Here is a 20,245-nt window from a genome sequence, read left to right as displayed (position 1 = left end):
ATCCGGCCATCATCCATTCTCACGACATGACCAAGCCAACGCAGGCGTCTCTGTTTCAGCAGTGAATACATGCTAGGGATTCCAGCACGTTCCAGGACTGTGTTGTTTGGAACTTTGTCCTGCCAGGTGATGCCGAGGATGTGTCGGAGGCAGCGCATGTGGAAAGCGCTCAGTTTCCTCTCCTGTTGTGAGCGAAGAGTCCATGACTTGCTGCAGTACAGAAGTGTACTCAGGACGCAAGTGACATCTCTACTTCCCTTCTTTTTAGTCTGTGAGCCCTTTAAGGACAGGGAATCATTTATTGATTTACTTTGCTATGTAAATTGCTTTGTGATCTACTTTTTGTTGAAAAGTGGGATATAAATATTCACCATCATCATAATGTTATTCTTACCCCTTTCTTGGATGAGATGCATAGGCATAGTAAGGTTCTTGTCATGGTATGATGTTTTTGGAAGAACAGTGCAGATGGGTGGCTTACATATCTGTGCATGTCTGTCTATGTGCATATGTGGCAAGTTAGATTTGGTGAAATGTCTACTGTATACTCATCTTTTGTGTGTACCATGAATAAGGTAGCCCGCTTCCTTTCCCTGTGTGGAGAGAGCCTTATAAGTAAGGAATGCACTATAAAGAAGAACTGTAACAACCCTCACCTTGCTGAATACCATGTTGCAAAAGTATGGAATAAAAAGTGTGTGAGACAATGCAGAAGTTAGAAACCTCATTGCCAACCCTGTTTGCCATTATTCATGTGATTGTAGTCAGGAACTCAATTACATACTAATTGTTTAATTATATGAATATGAGGCATAGCTAATAAATGTTTCCTTAGATCAGTGATTCACTTTGATTCTGTGGTGTTGTGTATTTTATGTTTTCCCTTTCTACTATAGCAGTGGTTCCCAAACCGGTGGATCATAACCCTCCAGCCAGGAAAGCACCTGTCCCTGCCTCTTTAAGGGGCAGGGAGGAATGGGAGGCAGCAACGCGGTTGGGATCACACTGCTGCCGGGGGGGGGGGGGATTTTTCAACTTACCTGAGAGAGTGCCAGCCTCCAGGGCAAGCGGGGTGCCCTGCAGATACCTGTGCAAAGGTCCCCAAGCCTACAAACTATTTAAAAAAATGCAGTCAATTGAAAACCACTTCCAAAGGCTGGCAGTTCCTCAGGTAAGTTAAAGCACCCCCTTCCCCTCCCTGGCAGCAGCACAATCCTGGGGTTCATGTTGCTTCCATAGTCCCTCCCCCACACACTTTTAAAGTGCTCCAACTCCTTTGCAGGAGTTTGGGTAGCATTGTACTATAGCATATTCCACATGGAAATAATTTCAGAGCATAGCAGAAGAGATGATATTCTGCAAAAGCAACTTTGTGTGTGGTCATTTTTTTTCGTTCAGTCTACAAGGCTGGATAGTACACCTAATTAAGGCACCATCAGTTCTGACTGTGCTAAGAAAAAAAAAAAACCCATTTCTGATTTAGTCTTTGAACATTTGGTTCTCTTTCCATTTAACCATCTATTCCTTTCATACAAATGCTGCTTCAGAACAGATGTTTTAATATGCACAAATCATTAATTCAAAAGCTAAATCTAAAATAGAACATCCAGAACTTGAATGAAATTATTGGAGCCATTTTCTTGACTGTTTTTGGTTAGCTGCTTGAAGAGTCTAAATATGTAGAATGTTAGAATATGATTGTAAATGCTCCAAATAAAAAGGTTGGCATCCACCAGTGTAGACGTTTGTACATATTCTTTATTCCAACATGGGAACCTAGTTTGCTATATTCAATAGGTTCACATGGTTACATTTTGCATTTTTACAATGAAGTTGTTCAGGTGGGGATCATGAATATTGAATTGTTCAGGAATAGTTGGACATGGCTGTAGAAAAAATATGTTTGATTTCGTAGAGGAAATATGGTCGCTTGCCCTTGTGGTATAATAGCAGGTTCTTACATCTGTTTTCAGATGAACACTTCACATCAGACTGATTTAGGACATGATGATAATGCAAGTTTTGAAAGTAGTTTTGAGGGAAATTGTTTATTTTACTTGTTAGGTATCAAATTTATACTAGTGTAGTACAACAAAATAAACATTTTATGCTGTTTGGTAAAGTTGTTTTCAATAAACCACATGAAGAAAAAATTGTGGTTGTATCACCATCTTGGTATAAAAAATAACAAGGTCACCTTGTTCTTAGCTACTGATTTTACGTGTATGAACAAAATGCTGCATCCTTCATCGACAAGGCTATTTGCATATTCTTCTGTTGTAATGCCTTCGAAAACAGAGAAGGCACTGAACATACCAAATACGTATATGATCACATTTGTATTGTACAGATCTTATACATTTATGTTGTAACTGAATGCAGTTGAATACATCATCTAAGTGTGACATGACTACCTCTGCATCACTGCCATATTTGGTCTTAAACCTAAGACAGTTTAAGGACTGTGACAGCTGCAGCTTGTTGGGGGCCCTGGTCTGGATCCCCCATGGCACCCTCTGTCTACCCCTTGATCCTAGCTTTCCAGTGTCTTTTCTAGTGGCTGTTTGCTGGTATTCTTCTGCATCATTTTAGATTGTGAACCCTTTTGGGACAGGGGGCCATTTAATTTGATTTTTGTCTAAACTGCTTTGTGAACTTTTTTATTGAAAAGCAGTACATAAATGTTCATGATGATGATGATAGCACATTGGATACTGTTGCTGCAAACAGTGCTGAGGGTTCAAGGTGTGAATCCTTGGCCAGTATCTCATAAGAACATAAGAACAGCCCCACTGGATCAGGCCATAGGGCCATCTAGTACAGCTTCCTCACTTGAACAGCCACTGGCATCACCTCTGTGTAAGGCTCTGTGTAAGGCTGTAATATGTGTTCAACATATTAGTATTTCTTGAACTCCCTGGCTTTCTCTGTAATCCAGTGAATGTTGGCAATTTGATCTCTAGTTCCCCTGCCTCTTAGAAAACCAACTTGTACTTCTGGTAATTCTCGATACACATACTGCTGAAGCCTAGCTTGTAGGACTTTCAGCATAACCTTGATAGCATGTGAGATAAGCACAATTGTGTGGTGGTTTGAACATTCTTTGGCATTGCCTTTCTTTGGGATTGGAGCGTAAACCGATCTTTTCCAATCCTGAGCCCACTGTTGAGTTTTCCAAATTTGCTGGCAGATTGAGTGCAGCACTTTTACAGCATCATCTTTTAAACTTTTAAGGAGCTCAACTGGAATACTGTCACCTCCGCTAACTTTGTTGTTAGTGATGCTTCCTAGGACCCACTTGACTTCCCGCTCCAGGATGTCTGGCTTAAGTTCAGCGATCACACCATCCTGGTTATCAGGGGCATTAAGATCTTTCTTGTAGAGTTCCTCTGTGTATTCTTGCCTCCTCTTCTTAATCTTCTTCCGTTAGGTTCCTACTAGGTTCCTACTAGGACAAGATAAAGGTTCTTGTCCTTTATCATTCCCATCCTTGCATGGAATGTTCCTTTGATATTTCCAATTTTCATGAAGAGATCTCTTAGTCTTCCCCCTTCTATTGTTTTCCTCTGTTTCTCTGCACTGCTCATTAAGAAGGCATTCCTGTCTCTCCTTGCTATTCTCTGGAAATCTGCGTTCAGTTGGGTATATCTTTTCCTTTCTCCTTTGCCTTTTGCTTTCCTTCTTTCCTCAGCAATTTGTAAATCTTCTTCACACAGCCATTTTGCCTTCTTGCATTTCTTTTCCTTAGGGATGGTTCTAGTTGCTATCTCCTGAACAATGTTGTGAGCCTCCATTCATAGTTCTTTCAGGTACCCTGTCTACCAAATCTAAACCTTTAAATCTATTTGTCACCTCCACTATGTATTCATATGGAATTTGATTTAAATCATACCTAAGTGGCCTAATGTTTTTCCCTACTTTATTCAGTTTAAGCCTGAATTTTTCAATAAGAAGCTCATGATCTGATCCACAGTCAGCTCCAGGTCTTGTTTTTACTGACTGTATAGAGCAGGGGTGTCAAACTCATTTCATACAGAGGGCCAAAGTTAGCATTCAGGGCACCTGCTGAGGGCTGGAAGTGATGTCATTAAGCAGAAAGTGACATCACTAAGCAACTGATGGACAGAAAGCAGCACCTTGTTCTCATATAGAAGCTCATTAACTGCAAATGACAGAAGAGAAAATAAGTAAAATTTGATCGTATTTCATGATATGGGAAAGCCCAATTTTCAGGTGGACTACCATTTCAGCAGTTACACCTCAGCACTGCTCAGCAGCGAAGAACCTGAGGGCCAGATAAAAAGCTTCTGAGGACCGCATCCGCCCCCCGGGCCTTATGTTTGATGCCCCTGGTATAGAGCTTTCCATCTTTGGCTGCAGAGAACATAATCAATCTGATTTCAGTGTAGACCAGGGGTCTCCAAACCCTGACCCGGGGGCCAGATGCGGCCCGCAGTAAGCCTCTTTCCGGCCTGCGGCCAACCTCTTATTCCCTGAAAACCTCTGGCCCACTCAACTAAACATGACCAGAACAGTGTTCTGATTGTGTCTGCAGGGTGTTCTGAGGGCCAGAGAGGTTGAAAGAATGAGCCCATTCATTCATTTGTTCACTCGTCTAAGTTCCATCTCTAATTTATTTAAATTTTGTGTTTTAATTTTGTTTCCGGCCCTCCACACCATGCCAGATATTTGATGCAGCCCTCTGGCCAAAAAGTTTGGAGACCCCTGGTGTAGACCATCTGGTGATGTCCACACGTAGAGTCGCTGCTTGGGTTGTAGGAAAAGGGTGTTTGCTATGACCAGCGTGTTCTTGTGACAAAACTCTATTAGCCTTTGCCCTGCTTCATTTTGTACTCCAAGGCCAAACTTGCCTGTTATTCCTATAACCTCCTGACTTCTTACTTTAGCATTCCAGTCCCTTATAATAAGGAAGACTTCTTTTTTGGTGTTAGTTCTAGAAGGTGTTGTAAGTCTTCATAAAATTGGTAACTTGATCCTGTTCAACATAAGTTGTTGAAGCATAGACTTGAATTACTGTGAGGTTAAAAGGTTTGCCTTAAATTCAAACTGAAATCATTCTGTTGTTTTTGAGATTGTACCCCATTATTGCTTTTCCCACTCTTTTGTTCACAATGAGGGCTACTCCATTTCGTCTGTGGGATTCTTGTCCACAGTAGTAAATATAATGTTCATCTGAATTAAATTCACTCATTCCTGTCCATTTTAGTTCACTAATTCCCAAAATGTTGATGTTCAATCTTGTCATCTCATGTTTGACCACATTCAGCTTACCTTGATTCATAGATCTCACGTTCCAGGTTCCTATGCAATATTGTTCTTTACAGCATTGGACTTTCCTTTCATTTTCAGACACATCCGCAACTGAGGGACCTTTCAGCTTTGACCCAGCTCCTTCATTCTTTCTAGGCTACTTGTAATTGTCCTCCGCGCTTCCCCGGTAGCATATTGGACGCCTTCTGACCTGGGGGGCTCATTTTCTGACATCATATCTTTTTGCCTTTTGATACTAAAATCCATTGGGTTTTCTTGGGAAGGATACTGGAATGGGTTGCCATTTCCTTCTCCAGTGGATCACGTTTAGTCAGAGCTCTCCTCTATGACCTGTCCATCTTGGGTGTTCCTACATGGCATAGCTCATAGCCTCACTGAGTTACTCAAACCCCTTTGCGAAGGCAAGGCAGTGATCCATGAAGGGGAATTTGAAAATACAAGTTGCCAAATTCAGCACCATACAGTACATAAAAAACAAGCTTGAAGAAGGTCATTTCAGTACTATTTGAATATTGAAAAGTGTTCGTTTTGTTTCAGCTTCCCCTTACATTCCCTTGGTATTTGATGTGTCAGTGATTTTGAGATACTCCTATGTATGTAGTTATTAAAATCGCCTCCCCTCCTTTGAAAGGTTAGGATATTTATAAAAAACATATTGAGCCCAGTTCATACACTATAGCCACATTCATATGAAAGAAATAAGGCACGAACCAAAGGGACCATGTAGCTTCCCAGAGGTAATTTTTTTCCAGCATTTGTGCAGATAGCTGCCAAGAACTTGCATTCTTCTGTTACCTCATCCATCCTTTCTCCACACAGATATATTCATGATTATTAATCAGGTTAAAAACCTGATACTTAATTAGACTTAAGCAACAACTGTGCCTGAACTACAGACTTTATGTGGATTGGTTTGTGTTACTTTAAAATGCATTTGCCTTGCTTCATATTACTGTTGCCTGCTTTCCCATAATCCCAGCAATACATGTTGCAAACTTCTGAGTGTGCAGGTGTTTCCATGTGTGTTGGTTTTTTTTGCATAATTAAGGAAGGAGGAAAAACATTTCTTAAACTAAGCAAAAGACTTACCTATGTGCAGGCATCATAAGAGCCCTGTTCAGTCATTCAATTCTGCAGAATGCTCCAGGATGATAAAATGAGGAGAAATTCTCCGTGGATTCAGCCTTTGTCATTGTAAACAAAAGCTGAATACATGAGGAGGGAGGGTTTAAGATTAATAGCAGATTTAAGAGCACTATTAAGAAAATAGCAGATTTAAGAGCGCTCCTTCCCACCCCATCCCCATGCATCGAATGGGTGTGTTGTGGAAAGATATGATGTGTTAGACTGTATGAACTGTGTAATGCTCAGTTTCTAGAGTCAATCCCGTTAACGTTAGATGTTGTAGGATCCCAGGTTTGTTCCCAATGTGAGCAGGTTGCAAGAAACAGCATATACAGCAGAGTACTTTCAAGCAGCAGTTATATTTTGAGCAAGGGATATCACAAGCAGAGTAGTCAATAAACAGTCCCAGTCAGCATGAAGATCAGTCAGTCCAATGATAACAAGTCCCAATCAGTTTCCCACAATACAAAGTCAAGGTCTAGTCCACGGTCAGTAATCACACATATACATACAAATATCCTGCCTCCACAGTCACTGGCAGCAGTTTCTCAGTTATCTCCAACTACACCCCTACTACTGCACTGGAGGTTCAACATACTAACCCTTAAGTAGTTAGATCGGCCAATCATTGCAGCCTTGGTAACACCCAGGGTGTGTCTGTCACAGGTGCTTGTTGATTTTTGCTAACTCAGCAGCCTGCACCTGCTCCTGGACCAATTCGTTAGCTGTGTTTCTGTTTCACTCAGAACCCAGAGCTAACAAATCCAAAATTTGCACAGTGTGATGTGGTTGATAGAATGTCAGACTTGCCATATTTCTGCTTCATAGAGGTTTTTGAATAATAAATGCAGGGGAGGAAGCACCATGCACACTGCCTGAGCTCATTGGAGGAAGGGTAAGATTAAAAAAACTTACTGCATTATTTTTGTAGCAGAAAATTTAATCCTTTTTTTACTTTGGGGAAGTTTTTAGCATGATACTTCAGTGACTATATCAGTTGCTATCCACATGCAAGGCAGATGCTGTAGATGTTAGCATTACATTATACGCTTATAATGCTGAATATATACATGCTTCTATGAATATATATTGTGACAGATCATTGGCCCTTCCAGTTCAGTATAGTTTATTCTGATTACTTGCCATTTTCCAGGATTTCAGGTCGAGGTTCTTTTCCATTACCTGTTACCTGATATCCCTTTAACTGGAGTTGCTGAAGGTTGAACATAAGGACCTCCTGCATGAGAAGTGTGGCATAGAGGCTAAGAAACTGAGCTGTGAATCAGGTCTTTCCTGGCTTGAATCTCTGCCATGAATTCATTAGGTGGACTTTGTCCACTCACTTCTTCTCAGTCTCATCCCCAGCTGCAGTATGGTGATAATAAACCTTACTTTACAGAATTGTTGCAAGGACAACATAAATATAATACATGAGAAGCACTTTGCATACTCATAAAGTACAATATAATTTTTTAATGTACTTTCTATCACAGTTATAGGCCCTTCCTTTATAGATGTTGGTTCCCAGGACAGGCTGATGTTGGGTTTAATGTTCTGGGAGGCATGAATTTCTCGGTAGGTTTTGCTTTGAATGGACATTATAGAATGAATTTCTGGCACACTGCTGTCCTGAAATGATTGAAACATACAATATATTATATAAATGCAGTTAGGCATTTACAGCTTCATCTTCAGTGATTTTTTTCACAACCCATTCAGCTCCTTTCAAAACGAAACCCCACTGATTTTCAAGTATGATAATCTTCTTAATATGGCAGTAAGTATTTGAGAAGAGCATTTTAAAAAATTGGAATATGACTTTCCTACACATCGTCAGAAATGACCACTTTGTCTTTGACTGGAACATGTATTTTGATTTTAAAATAGCCACCTTCCATTTTCTATATCACAGTGACAGCATTTAAAAATAACATATTTGAGCTGGGCTGTGCAAGGAAAGGTCCTATTCTGAACCCTTCTCTGACTATTTATAGTCCCTGGGGGAATTCCGAACACCTATTGTAAGTGGTTCAGGGCTAAACTAGGTGTGATGGACATGATTGTTCATGCTTAAAGTAGGGGGGATGTGTATACACTGTTAATTGAGCAGAGAGGTGCTTTTTCAAGTGATACTCCTCTTATATTAAGCAGGGGAAGAGTAACTGTCCCACCTCACTCTAGCACAATGTCTTTTCTAGTGACAGTTGCTGCTGTTTCTTCTGCATCTTTTTAGATTGTGAACCCTTTTGGGACAGGGTGCTAATCAACTTAGTGAATTTTTTTTGTTGCAAAGCAGTATAGAAATATTCATAATATTATTACGATATACTTTGAATACATGAATACTTCGAATACGAGATTCTGGATTCAAATAATAGTGGGAGGGCTGTTGCTCTTCCTGTGGACTACCTGAAGGTATTTAGTTGGCCACTTTTGGAAATAAGATTCAGGACTAGGTAGAACCCTATGGTATTTAGGTAGAACGGAGAAAGGGAGGAAAAGAGGTTATTGAGAGTTTGGGGTCTAAAGAGGGGGTGTGATCAGGAGATATTAAAACAAAAGAGAGCATAAGCATTAGGATACAGAGGAGAAAAGGTTATTGATATATTAATAGGGTTAATTAATAGGTTGAAGCTGTGACAAAAATGCTTTTTCATAACTAACTTAACATTGTGGCACTCCTGGGAGAATATAAATCTGAAAGTGACCTAACATCTATGTTAGAGAATATGTTTGCTTTCTTTGTGAAGCCTGGAGCTAATTCCAATATACTTATGGTCATATGCAGAAACAGAGCAAATAAGTAATTTTGGATTCATTTTTTATTTTTATTTTTAGAAAACCTGAAAAAGGAATTCAGTACTTGATTGATAGAGGCTTTGTACCTGATACACCTGTTGGAGTTGCCCATTTTCTTCTACAGAGAAAAGGACTCAGCAGACAGATGATTGGAGAGTTCCTTGGAAATCGGCAAAAGCAGTTTAACCGGGATGTTTTAGAGTGAGTAATAACATATGAAGTAACTGTCATGCATTTATGTGTGTATTCTAAGGCTATAATTCTATCCACACTTTCCTGGGACTAAGTTCCATTGACTATAATGGGACTTACTTTTGAGTAGACTTGCCTAGGATTGGCTCTAAGGGCACAATCCTAACCAAATTCCCAGCAGTAGGGTAAGGGCAATGCGGCTCCAAGGTAAGGGAACAAACAATCCCTTACCTTGAGGGGAACTCAGTGACTGCTACCCAACTGCAGAATACAGCACATGCCCCATTGGCACAGCTATATCAGTGCTGGAAAGTTGGTTAGGATTTGGGCCTAAGTCTTTTAAAGATACTGATACTCATGGAGTGTTTCCTATAGGTAATAAAAGCAGTTCTAATGGGAAAAAACTCCTGGGCTATGTATGATTTACTCAAGAAAAGGATGAAAGAATTATTTTCCACTACTTTTGCAGTCATGCACGCACAGCTTAACAAGAAAAATCTAGAAGAATGTTTAAGGATTTGTCTGATGTACTATAATCCATGGTGACTGGAAAGTATGGGATAAGTTCATCCTGAAGGAATGTACCTATTAATTTTCCTTTATTATTTCTTGAATTACAGTACAATTCATTGTCTACATACAATAAAATAACATGATGTGATACTAGTAGTAAGGCACTACTAGTGATCTACTGTTTCAAATGAAAATTGTTGATCTCATTCCTTAACTATTGGGGGAACTTCAGTCTATTCAGTCTATAGACTGAGGGATTTCAGTCTATCAAAAATCTGAAAAACAAGTAAAGGAAGCAAGGCATAACTTTATTAGTGAAAACTTTGAGTTACTTTAATAAGTTCAGCACACCTACTAATGAGTCTATGACATCTTGGTCCAGATTTGTAGAATTGTACATGGTTACTGGAATGCAGGTACAATTTTAGCCACTTGCATGTCAATTAAAGGTATAAACTAGTGGAAACATGCTCTCAAATGTGCTTTAATACAGCATTTTATACTTTGTTTTATAAGCAGGCTATCTTCCTCTGGACCCAGTTGTCCTATCCACTTGTCCATTCTCTTACCTGAAAGGAGCAGTCAAGTAGACTTTTCCAGAAATGATCTTGAGCAGCATGCTATGTTGCTGCAAGTTCATGGGTTTTTCCTGAAAAATCAACATGGATCTTCAATTCCAAAGTGGTTTTTCAAAAGCAATCTTGTAAATGAGGACATTTTGTTGGCAATTGGCCCAAGTATATCAAAGGAAGGCTTGTGTTCTGGGAATTGCACCACGTGAAAATATTACTGACTATATTTGAGATGTTGTCAAAACATATGATCTATGTATAGGCTAGCAGGTTTAACCCTGGCCACCTCTCCTGTTCATTCCTTCAGTGACTACAGTTCTGAGTAGCTAAAATGCTGAATTATTCTGTTTCCTCATATTTACTTTTTTTAATGGGATTTGAGTGCACTTAATTGAGTGCTGGAATCCAACCAAAGCAATTAAATACAACATTCCATTGCATAACTAAAACCACCAACATTAAGATTCCAGAATTTTCCTATACTGGTTTAAGTGAAGCACAAAGATAGTATTTATTTTAATACATTGCACATGTTTACAGGGCAGGAAAGCAGAGATGTATTGCTGAAGGAAGCACAGCGATTTAGGATTTTTTTAATTCCTGTTTTTACAAAGAAGAGAAATGAACAGAGCTAGAATTATGTAAACAGATGAAGTTGCGCATTAGATGTTGCTCAGTTCACTAGTGACAGTCATAGTCTCCTCCATTGTATCAGACTCTGGAAGATGGCAAGTGTTGTTGCAGTATGGCAGCTAACCAAGCTAGTAGCAGAAGGCTCATGTGTTAGCCATTTGTAATTATTTTGTGAATGTGTGCCATACAGTGTCAGACCATGGGGAGATTTTTCAGTGAAAGGCCTATTATGTAGTGATTATAACAAACACTACTAAGTCAGCAGTAGAGTGGATTCTTATCAGGGACCCATCAACTGGTTAGCTGTGTCTGATGTTGAATGAACTCCTTAACCCCAGTGTGCTTACACAAACTTTACCAATACAATCTCTGAGGTTTCCTCAATAGAAAAATTTCTTCTCCACTAAGAAATTAAAGCCTTCAACTTTAGGCTGTCTGTGGAACAGCTGTGCTCTTAATCACAGTTAACAGATTGTAAGGCCATGAAATCACACACTTTCTCCCCAATTCTTACTTTGAAACTTTTTGTGTTGATTTCCAATCCTAGTTAAGTAGTTTCCATGGTTTGCCTTAACTGAAGTTTCTGCTGCCTCTGAAGTTCTAACTAGATGCTACTTGAAGCATCTGCTTTGTAAGTGCATGCTTATAAACAAACAAAAAAATTAAATAGTATATGAATCAGATGTAACAGGACTGTGGTGTGGGGTTTTAACCCTACTCCCACTGTGGTCCTAGCTCAGATTGAAACCACAACTAGGTGTACCTCTCCCCCGGTCCCCCAAAAAGTACACACTTGCAAAGCATGTGCTTAACATCTAGAGATTTTTTATCAGAAGAACATAAGAAGAGCCCCCGAGGGATCAGGCCAAGGGCCCACCTAGTCCAGCTTCCTGTATCTCACAGTGGCCCACCAAATGCTTCAGGGAGCACACAAGACAACAGACACAACCTGCATCCTGGTGCCCTCCCCTACATCTGGTAGTCAGAGGCAGCCTGCCTCTAAAACCAAGAGCTTGTACATACCTACTATGACTTGTAACCCATAATGAACTTTTCCTCCAGAAATTTGTCCAATCCTCTCTTAAAGACATCTAGGCAAGATGCCATCACTACTACCTGTGGCAAAGAGTTCCACAGACTAATTACACGCTGAGTAATTAGGGACAGGCAGGGGCGTGTTGGAGGTGGGGTGGCCGTTTATGTTAAGGAAGGGATAGAATCCAGCAAAGTAGAGATTGAAGGTGGGTCCGACTCCACCGTAGAATCTCTGTGGGTTAAATTACCAGGCTTGTGCAGCGATGTAATACTGGGGGCGTGCTATCGTCCTCCAGACCAGAAATCGGATGGGGACCTTGAAATGAGGAAACAGATCAGGGAGGTGACAAGGAAGGACAGGGTTGTAATCATGGGGGACTTCAATTATCCTCATATTGACTGGGTAGATTTGTGTTCTGGTCACGATAAGGAAACCGGATTTCTTGACGTGCTAAATGACTGTGGCTTAGAGCAGCTAGTCACGGAGCCCACCAGAGGACAGGTGACTCTGGATTTAATATTGTGCGGTATGCAGGACCTGGTTAGAGATGTAAACGTTACTGAGCCATTGGGGAACAGTGATCATGCTGCGATCCGTTTTGACATGCACGTTGGGGGAAGAATACCAGGCAAATCTCTAACAAAAACCCTTGACTTCCGACAGGCGGACTTCCCTCAAATGAGGAGGCTGGTTAGAAGGAGGCTGAAAGGGAGGGTAAAAAGAGTCCAATCTCTCCAGAGTGCATGGAGGCTGCTTAAAACAACAGTAATAGAGGCCCAGCAGAGGTGTATACCGCAAAGAAAGAAGGGTTCCACTAAATCCAGGAGGGTGCCCGCATGACTAACCAGCCAAGTTAGAGAGGCTGTGAAGGGCAAGGAAGCTTCCTTCCGTAAATGGAAGTCTTGCCCTAACGAGGAGAATAAAAAGGAACATAAACTGTGGCAAAAGAAATGTAAGAAGGTGATAGGGGAGGCCAAGCGAGACTATGAGGAACGCATGGCCAGCAACATTAAGGGGAATAATAAAAGCTTCTTCAAATATGTTAGAAGCAGGAAACCCGCCAGAGAAGCGATTGGCCCTCTGGATGGTGAGGGAGGGAAAGGGGAGATAAAAGGAGACTTAGAGATGGCAGAGAAATTAAATGAGTTCTTTGCATCTGTCTTCACGGCAGAAGACCTCGGGCAGATACCGCTGCCCGAACGGCCCCTACTGACCAAGGAGTTAAGTCAGATAGAGGTTAAAAGAGAAGGTGTTTCAGACCTCATTGATAAATTAAAGATCAATAAGTCACCGGGCCCTGATGTCATCCACCCAAGAGTTATTAAGGAATTGAAGAATGAAGTTGCAGATATCTTGACTAAGGTATGCAACTTGTCCCTCAAAACGTCCACGGTGCCAGAAGATTGGAGGATAGCAAATGTCACGCCTATTTTTAAAAAGGGAAAGAGGGGGGACCCGGGAAACTATAGGCCGGTCAGCCTAACATCCATACCGGGTAAGATGGTGGAATGCCTCATCAAAGATAGGATCTCAAAACACATAGACGAACAGGCCTTGCTGAGGGAGAGTCAGCATGGCTTCTGTAAGGGTAAGTCTTGCCTCACGAACCTTATAGAATTCTTTGAAAAGGTCAACAGGCATGTGGATGTGGGAGAACCCGTGGACATTATATATCTGGACTTTCAGAAGGAACTTGACACGGTCCCTCACCAAAGGCTACTGAAAAAACTTCACAGTCAGGGAATTAGAGGACAGGTCCTCTCATGGATTGAGAACTGGTTGGAGGCCAGGAAGCAGAGAGTGGGTGTCAATGGGCAATTTTCACAATGGAGAGAGGTGAAAAGCGGTGTGCCCCAAGGATCTGTCCTGGGACTGGTGCTTTTCAACCTCTTCATAAATGACCTGGAGAGAGGGTTGAGCAGTGAAGTGGCTGCTGATGTAGGATATAGGCTGATGGGTTCTGAGCTGTCTGTAACAGATCAGGAGAGAGATCTTGGGGTGGTGGTGGACAGGTCGATGAAAGTGTCGACCCAATTGCAGCGGCAGTGAAGAAGGCCAATTCTATGCTTGGGATCATTAGGAAGGGTATTGAGAACAAAACGGCTAGTATTATAATGCCGTTGTACAAATCGATGGTAAGGCCACACCTGGAGTATTGTGTCCAGTTCTGGTCGCCGCATCTCAAAAAAGACATAGTGGAAATGGAAAAGGTGCAAAAGAGAGCGACTAACATGATTACGGGGCTGGGGCACCTTCCTTATGAGGAAAGGCTACGGCGTTTGGGCCTCTTCAGCCTAGAAAAGAGACATCTGAGGGGGAACATGATTGAGACATACAAAATTATGCAGGGGATGGACAGAGTGGATAGGGAGATGCTCTTTACACTCTCACATAACACCAGAACCAGGGGACATCCACTAAAGTTGAGTGTTGGGCGGGTTAGGACAGTCAAAAGAAAATATTTCTTTACTCAGCGTGTGGTCGGCCTATGGAACTCCTTGCCACAGGATGTGGTGCTGGCGTCTAGCCTAGATGCCTTTAAAAGGGGATTGGCCAAGTTTCTGGAGGAAAAATCCATTATGGGGTACAAGCCATGATGTGTATGCGCAACCTCCTGATTTTAGAAATGGGTTATGTCAGAATGCCAGATGCAAGGGAGGGCACCAGGATGAGGTCTCTTGTTATCTGGTGTGCTCCCTGGGGCATTTGATGGACCCCTGTGAGATACAGGAAGCTGGACTAGATGGGCCTATGGCCTGATCCAGTGGGGCTATTCTTATGTTCTTAGTAAAGAAATATATCCCAAATATCTGTTCTAAAATTTACTTCCTCCTGATCTTTTTTGTTTGTTTGTCTATTTCCATTGTTACTGGCAACCTCAAAAATCACTCTCTGTAATAGCAAAGTGGGTGTGTTGTGTACCGATCTTGAAGGGGGGGTACTTCTGCATACCAGGAGAATCTCTGTGGTTTTTTTAAAAGAAAATTATCTTTAACTATTTGGAGGGTGTGGGCTGCATTTGCATTGTCCTTGTTTTACTAGGGAACCCTGGCAGCACAGAGAAGAATGCAGGCACAATACCATTTCCAGGTAACTGCTAGTCTCAGGCTAGGGCCTAAAGAGGTGGGGAAATTGGTCTCAGCATATGGCAACCCAACACTTGAGTTCAGTTCAAATTCTGATCCTTTGAGCAACAAAGGTGTTACAAGTTCATATGTACACACACACAATAGGACACATGGAAGTGTATTTCAGAGGGAAGAAAGGATCTGAGACATGACACAATCACACTGTGCAGGTCCCTAACCAACCGTCCTGGCTTTTCTGAAATTTTCTGAAATTTGGTAGAGAGACATATAAAGTCATATCATATGTTGTTCAAGTTAACCATTATAAGGAAGAGAGGGAGGAAAGACACAGAATGGTGACAGCAAAACTTGTAGGTGTGACTGCAAGTCATACTCTGTAAGATCTTAAAGTATACACCCATTATAGTTTTCTCTCTTTTTACCAATACAGAGTTTCTCCTTTTTTGCACTTTGCTACTCCCACCCCTTCACCAATGTGACATTTTCAGGGATCAGACCAGAAGACTGACTGATCAAGGGGTGTGGTGTCATGCACCCATTCCTGTTCTCCACTTTTGCTTTTTACTGAGTCAGCAGCTGAATGGGGGAGGGGCTGGCACTTTCTGTCCTCTGCCACCAATTTAGGCTACTGAGACCAGGTAGAGGGGTCTTTCTGAGAAAACTCTCAGGAGATCACAAAACCCCAGGGGTTCTTATTTAAAGTAAGACCACAGTAATTTAGGGTAAAGACCAACTGAAAGCAGTCAGAAGTGGCAGCCCACTGAATTACCATGAACATGAGTTAGGCAAACAGAAAGCGAAAACATAGCTAGTTTATTTAAAATCCATAAGAAAAAGAGTTAAACCAAATGGGGAAAAGGGAGTAGGAAAAATATAGGGAGGCTAATAGGAAATGACTGAACTTGGTTGGATGGCAACCTTCAGTCTCGAAAGACCATGGTATAAGCCAGGGGTGCCCAAACCCCGGCCCTGGGGCCACTTGCGGCCCTTGAGGCTCTCAATGCGGCCCTCAAGGAGCCCCTAGTCTCCAATGAGCCTCTGGCCCTCCAGAGTTTTGTTGGAGCCCACACTGGCCTGATGCAACTGCTGTCAGCGTGAGGGCGACTGTTTGACCTCTCGCGTGAGCTGTGGGATGAGGGCTCCCTCCACTGTTTGTTGTTTCACGTCTGTGATGCAGTAGCGGCAGCAAAGGAAAGGCCTGCCTTGCTTTGTGCAAGGCCTTTTATAGGTCTTGAGCTATTGCAAGACCTTCATTCATTCATATAAGTTCATCTTTAATATATTCAATTATGTAAATGTATGTAAATTTATTCAAATTTTAAATGTAAATTAATTCTCCCCCCCCCGACCCCTGACACAGTGTCAGAGAGACGATGTGGCCCTCCTGCCAAAAACTTTGGACACCCCTGGTATAAGCCTACAGCACCTAGTATTCCCAGGCGGTCTCCCGTCCAAGTACTAACCAGGCCTGACCCTGCTTAGCTTTCAAGATCAGACAAGATCAGGCATGTGCAGGGTAACAGTTGCTGATGGGCATAAACAAAAAGCTTGCTCAAATTGATTCAATAACCAATATTGCCAGCAGATGGAACTGAGATGCTTCTCAAGAGCAAAGCACACAAAACTTCCAATGCATTGCCAGGCTAAACTGGTGAAGTTTGCATTCTGGCTTGGAATGAGAGAACAGACAAACAAAATTAATTATTATTTATTAATTATTATTATTATTAACAGTATTTATATACCGCTTTTCAACTAAAAGTTCACAAAGCGGTTTACAGAGAATGTTTAATTTCTTGAACACATACAATCCCAATCACTAGCTACTTACATTGTTACAGGGCTCAGCGTAAGTGGGTATGCCTTCTGTGAACCAACACTAGTTCTCAGGGCAAACCTGGCAGAAACACACACGCACGCACGCATCCCTATACTTCCACATAATTAACTGAGGTTTGATGATGATTGGGGAATGATTGAGGAGTGGAGGCCACCTAGCCTTCCCACCCCATCCCTTTATAGACATACAAATTGACAGGTTTGGCAACCCAATCAATAAGTGCCTGCCAGTTAGTAGGAGGATTCACTACTCCAGACAGTGAGAAAGGACTCTGAATCCACAAAAGTATGTGGCTAACCATCACAGCATTTCAAACAAAGGACAGTGGCTGCTGGTGTCCCAGCTGCTTTTAGACTGCTGAACATGCACAAGAGCTTTGGGAAGTTAGACATGACCAAAAATAAGGCAAAACAGGCAGTGAATAGGGGAAGAGATGGCATTCATCCCAGACATAGGATGGGATGGTTAGTGATTTTAGATTAGTGATTTTCAAGCTTTTTCATCTCACAGCACACTGACAAGTCACTAAAATTGTAAAGGTACACCACTCTGTGCCTTGGTTTTTGGGACAATGGACAAGGCACACCACACTGACAGCAGGGGTTCGCATCCCTCAGTGGCCCTAGTAACACAAATGATCCTCCCCCAAACTCTAATGTGCCACAGCACAGTGGTTGAAAATGGGTGCTTTAGATGTTCTCTAAACCTGTTACTGAAGTTTAGGCACCTCGTAAGGTGGTCTCACTTTTTTTCTTTTTCCTTTTTAACCTGCTTGTGGCCACCTTATCTTCACTTTCCATCTCCTGAGCTGGAGAATGAACCATAAGAAAATGCCTTCTGGATCAAGCCAAAGCCTCATCTAGTCCGGCATCCTGTTTTCATAGTGTTCCCCAGAAGAACATCTGGGGTTCCACATAGGAACCCCAGATGCAGAGCTAAAGACATACCCTTCCCTTATCATTGCTTCTCTGCAGCCAGTATAATGCTGCTGAACCTGGAAGTAGAGCATAGCCATCATGGTTAGTAGCCATTGGTAGACCTTCCTTCCATGAATTTGTCCAAAATCTTTTTAAAACCATCCAAGCAAGTGGCTGTCACTACATTGCAGCAATGAATTCCTCAGACTGCCTATGCACAGGGTGAAGAAGTTCCTTTTTTTGTTCATCCTAAATCTCCTGCCAATTGGTTTCATTGTGAGTCAGGGAGAAACTCTTTTCTTCTTTGTGCTGCTAAAGAGTACCAGGGTGTTAGCGTGACCACCTCTTGCTTGCTGAAAGTGAGCAAGAGGAGAATCAGGGCAGCAGCAGCTCACATCTTTCTCCAGCATTGCTGCTGCAAGCAATCCTAGTAGCACTGCTGAAGAAAAGAGCGGCAGGGTGCTGCAGCAGTCCTGCTGTCATTGCTCTGCTTTCACAGCAGCTATCAAGACAGGACTGCTTTGCCTTCACCTCCTTGTTGTCCATTCAGTCAAACAAGGGAGACAAGAAGGAGGGGGAGCACTCCCACTGTCTCTTCCTTGTTTCCACCTAGTTGCATCTGTAAACAAAGCAGGTCTGGTAGAACATGCTGGAAGCAGAGGAAGACACTACTTCCAGCATGTTCTGCTCAGCCTTTGTCTAAACACAGCTGGGCCAGGATGAAATAGGAGGTGTCTCCAGGATTGCTATGGCTGCTTTAAACTGCCAGGGAAGCATGCAGGAGGCAGAAGCAGCAGGGTGGAAGGTGGGGCAGACTGAAAATTAGGATACCACTGCAGGTTCAATTTAAACAGGGCATTTGTGGTGCTAAGGCATGTGCTGGTAGGGACAGTGGGTCCAATTGGTTTGCCTGCTACAAGGGGAAAGTGTATCAGTAGTTGTCACCTCTACTATCTGGCACAAGGAAGGAATACGCCTTTTCCATTTGCTGTCTACTTACTCATGCAAGTAGAAAACATCACAGAGGAAGTCAGCATCTTGCTCCCCACCCGAGACAGAGACACTGCTCAGTCATAATGCTGTTTCCTACAGTGTTGGATAGATAATTTAGAAATCAAAGCGACATTTGTTTACTTTTTCTAGTATAGACACTGACTGGGAACAGAGAAGTGGTGATTATTTGAGACTGCAGGATGTCTCCTTCACTGATCAATATCAGGACAAAAACTGTGTAATGAAGAAAAATCATGACCTGCTGATGTCAGCTTCTTTAATTGATATAAAGTGCTTGCAGTTCTCCTTTTACCCTTTCATCATTGCATATTTCATCTGACTAAATGTTACACAAGTACAGTCCCTTGTATTTTATTGCAAGTGAAAAAATATTGATGACATGATGGACAAAAAAAGAGAAGAAGAGAGTTCCCAGCAGGGCAAAAACAAAGCAAATGAACATTTTGTTTGCTCTAGTTGTGTTGTGGATGAGATGGACTTCTCGACTATGGAGTTGGATGAAGCACTCAGGAAATTTCAAGCTCATATCCGCGTCCAAGGAGAAGCTCAGAAAGTAGAACGACTCATTGAAGCTTTTAGGTATGGAATAAGTAGTTATCTAACAGAATGCTCGTTCTCTCATTTATTAAATCATGACGACTGTGGTAGAGTTGAATATACTCAGATTTATTGTTTTTTTCCCATAAGCTTATGTATGTATGTATATATGTATGTATAAACTTTCCATAAGAGTTTATGTATTCTCTTGATCTAAATTTTCAGAATATTTATATATAATAGACTTTTGAAGGTTTGTTTGTTGTTCCTTTATATCATCTGTTCTAAACTGAAACAAAAGCCTGTCTGATTTATGTATAAACCTTTTGCGAAGAACTGAAATGTTATAGGCTCTCAACTTCCTGAAATGAAAGCATTGTCCTTTATTACATTTTGTAGTGTACTCTGTTGACCTTTAATTAAGCAGTTTAGCTTAGGAAAGTAAAGAGCATTAACTTATTAAAGCCTAGACAAATGTTCTTTATCCTTAGTGGATACGTGGGAAGATATGTAAAGAATCTTCCAATATTCTAAAAATAAATTGACATAGCCTCAGAGAGTACTGTATATCTCTTGAAGTTATTGTTCAGAGTCATTAGGCACATGGCAGTGGTCATGGGTGCATGCTAAATGACTTTCATATTAACTATCCAAAGCAATGATGGATACAGGTTACATTGTATTTT

The 20,245-nt window shown here is 41.6% G+C and overlaps 1 protein-coding gene across 6 annotated transcripts in view; it reads left to right on the top strand.

The window, feature by feature from the left end:
- The window catches only part of IQSEC1 (IQ motif and Sec7 domain ArfGEF 1), a 452,630-nt gene that overhangs the window by 393,380 nt on the left and 39,005 nt on the right, over positions 1-20,245 (top strand). For all 6 annotated transcript variants that reach the window (XM_066614256.1, XM_066614253.1, XM_066614252.1 and 3 more), the window contains 2 exons: positions 9,256-9,417; positions 19,479-19,601. In XM_066614256.1, coding sequence (XP_066470353.1) covers positions 9,256-9,417; positions 19,479-19,601 — 285 coding nt within the window. The remainder of the gene's footprint in view (positions 1-9,255; positions 9,418-19,478; positions 19,602-20,245) is intronic.

The sequence above is a fragment of the Tiliqua scincoides genome, chromosome 2 (genome assembly GCF_035046505.1).
Source record: "Tiliqua scincoides isolate rTilSci1 chromosome 2, rTilSci1.hap2, whole genome shotgun sequence".
Classification (NCBI taxonomy): Eukaryota; Metazoa; Chordata; class Lepidosauria; order Squamata; family Scincidae; genus Tiliqua; species Tiliqua scincoides.
Note: the sequence above shows the minus strand (reverse complement) of the source record. Positions and strands in the feature narration are given on the sequence as shown.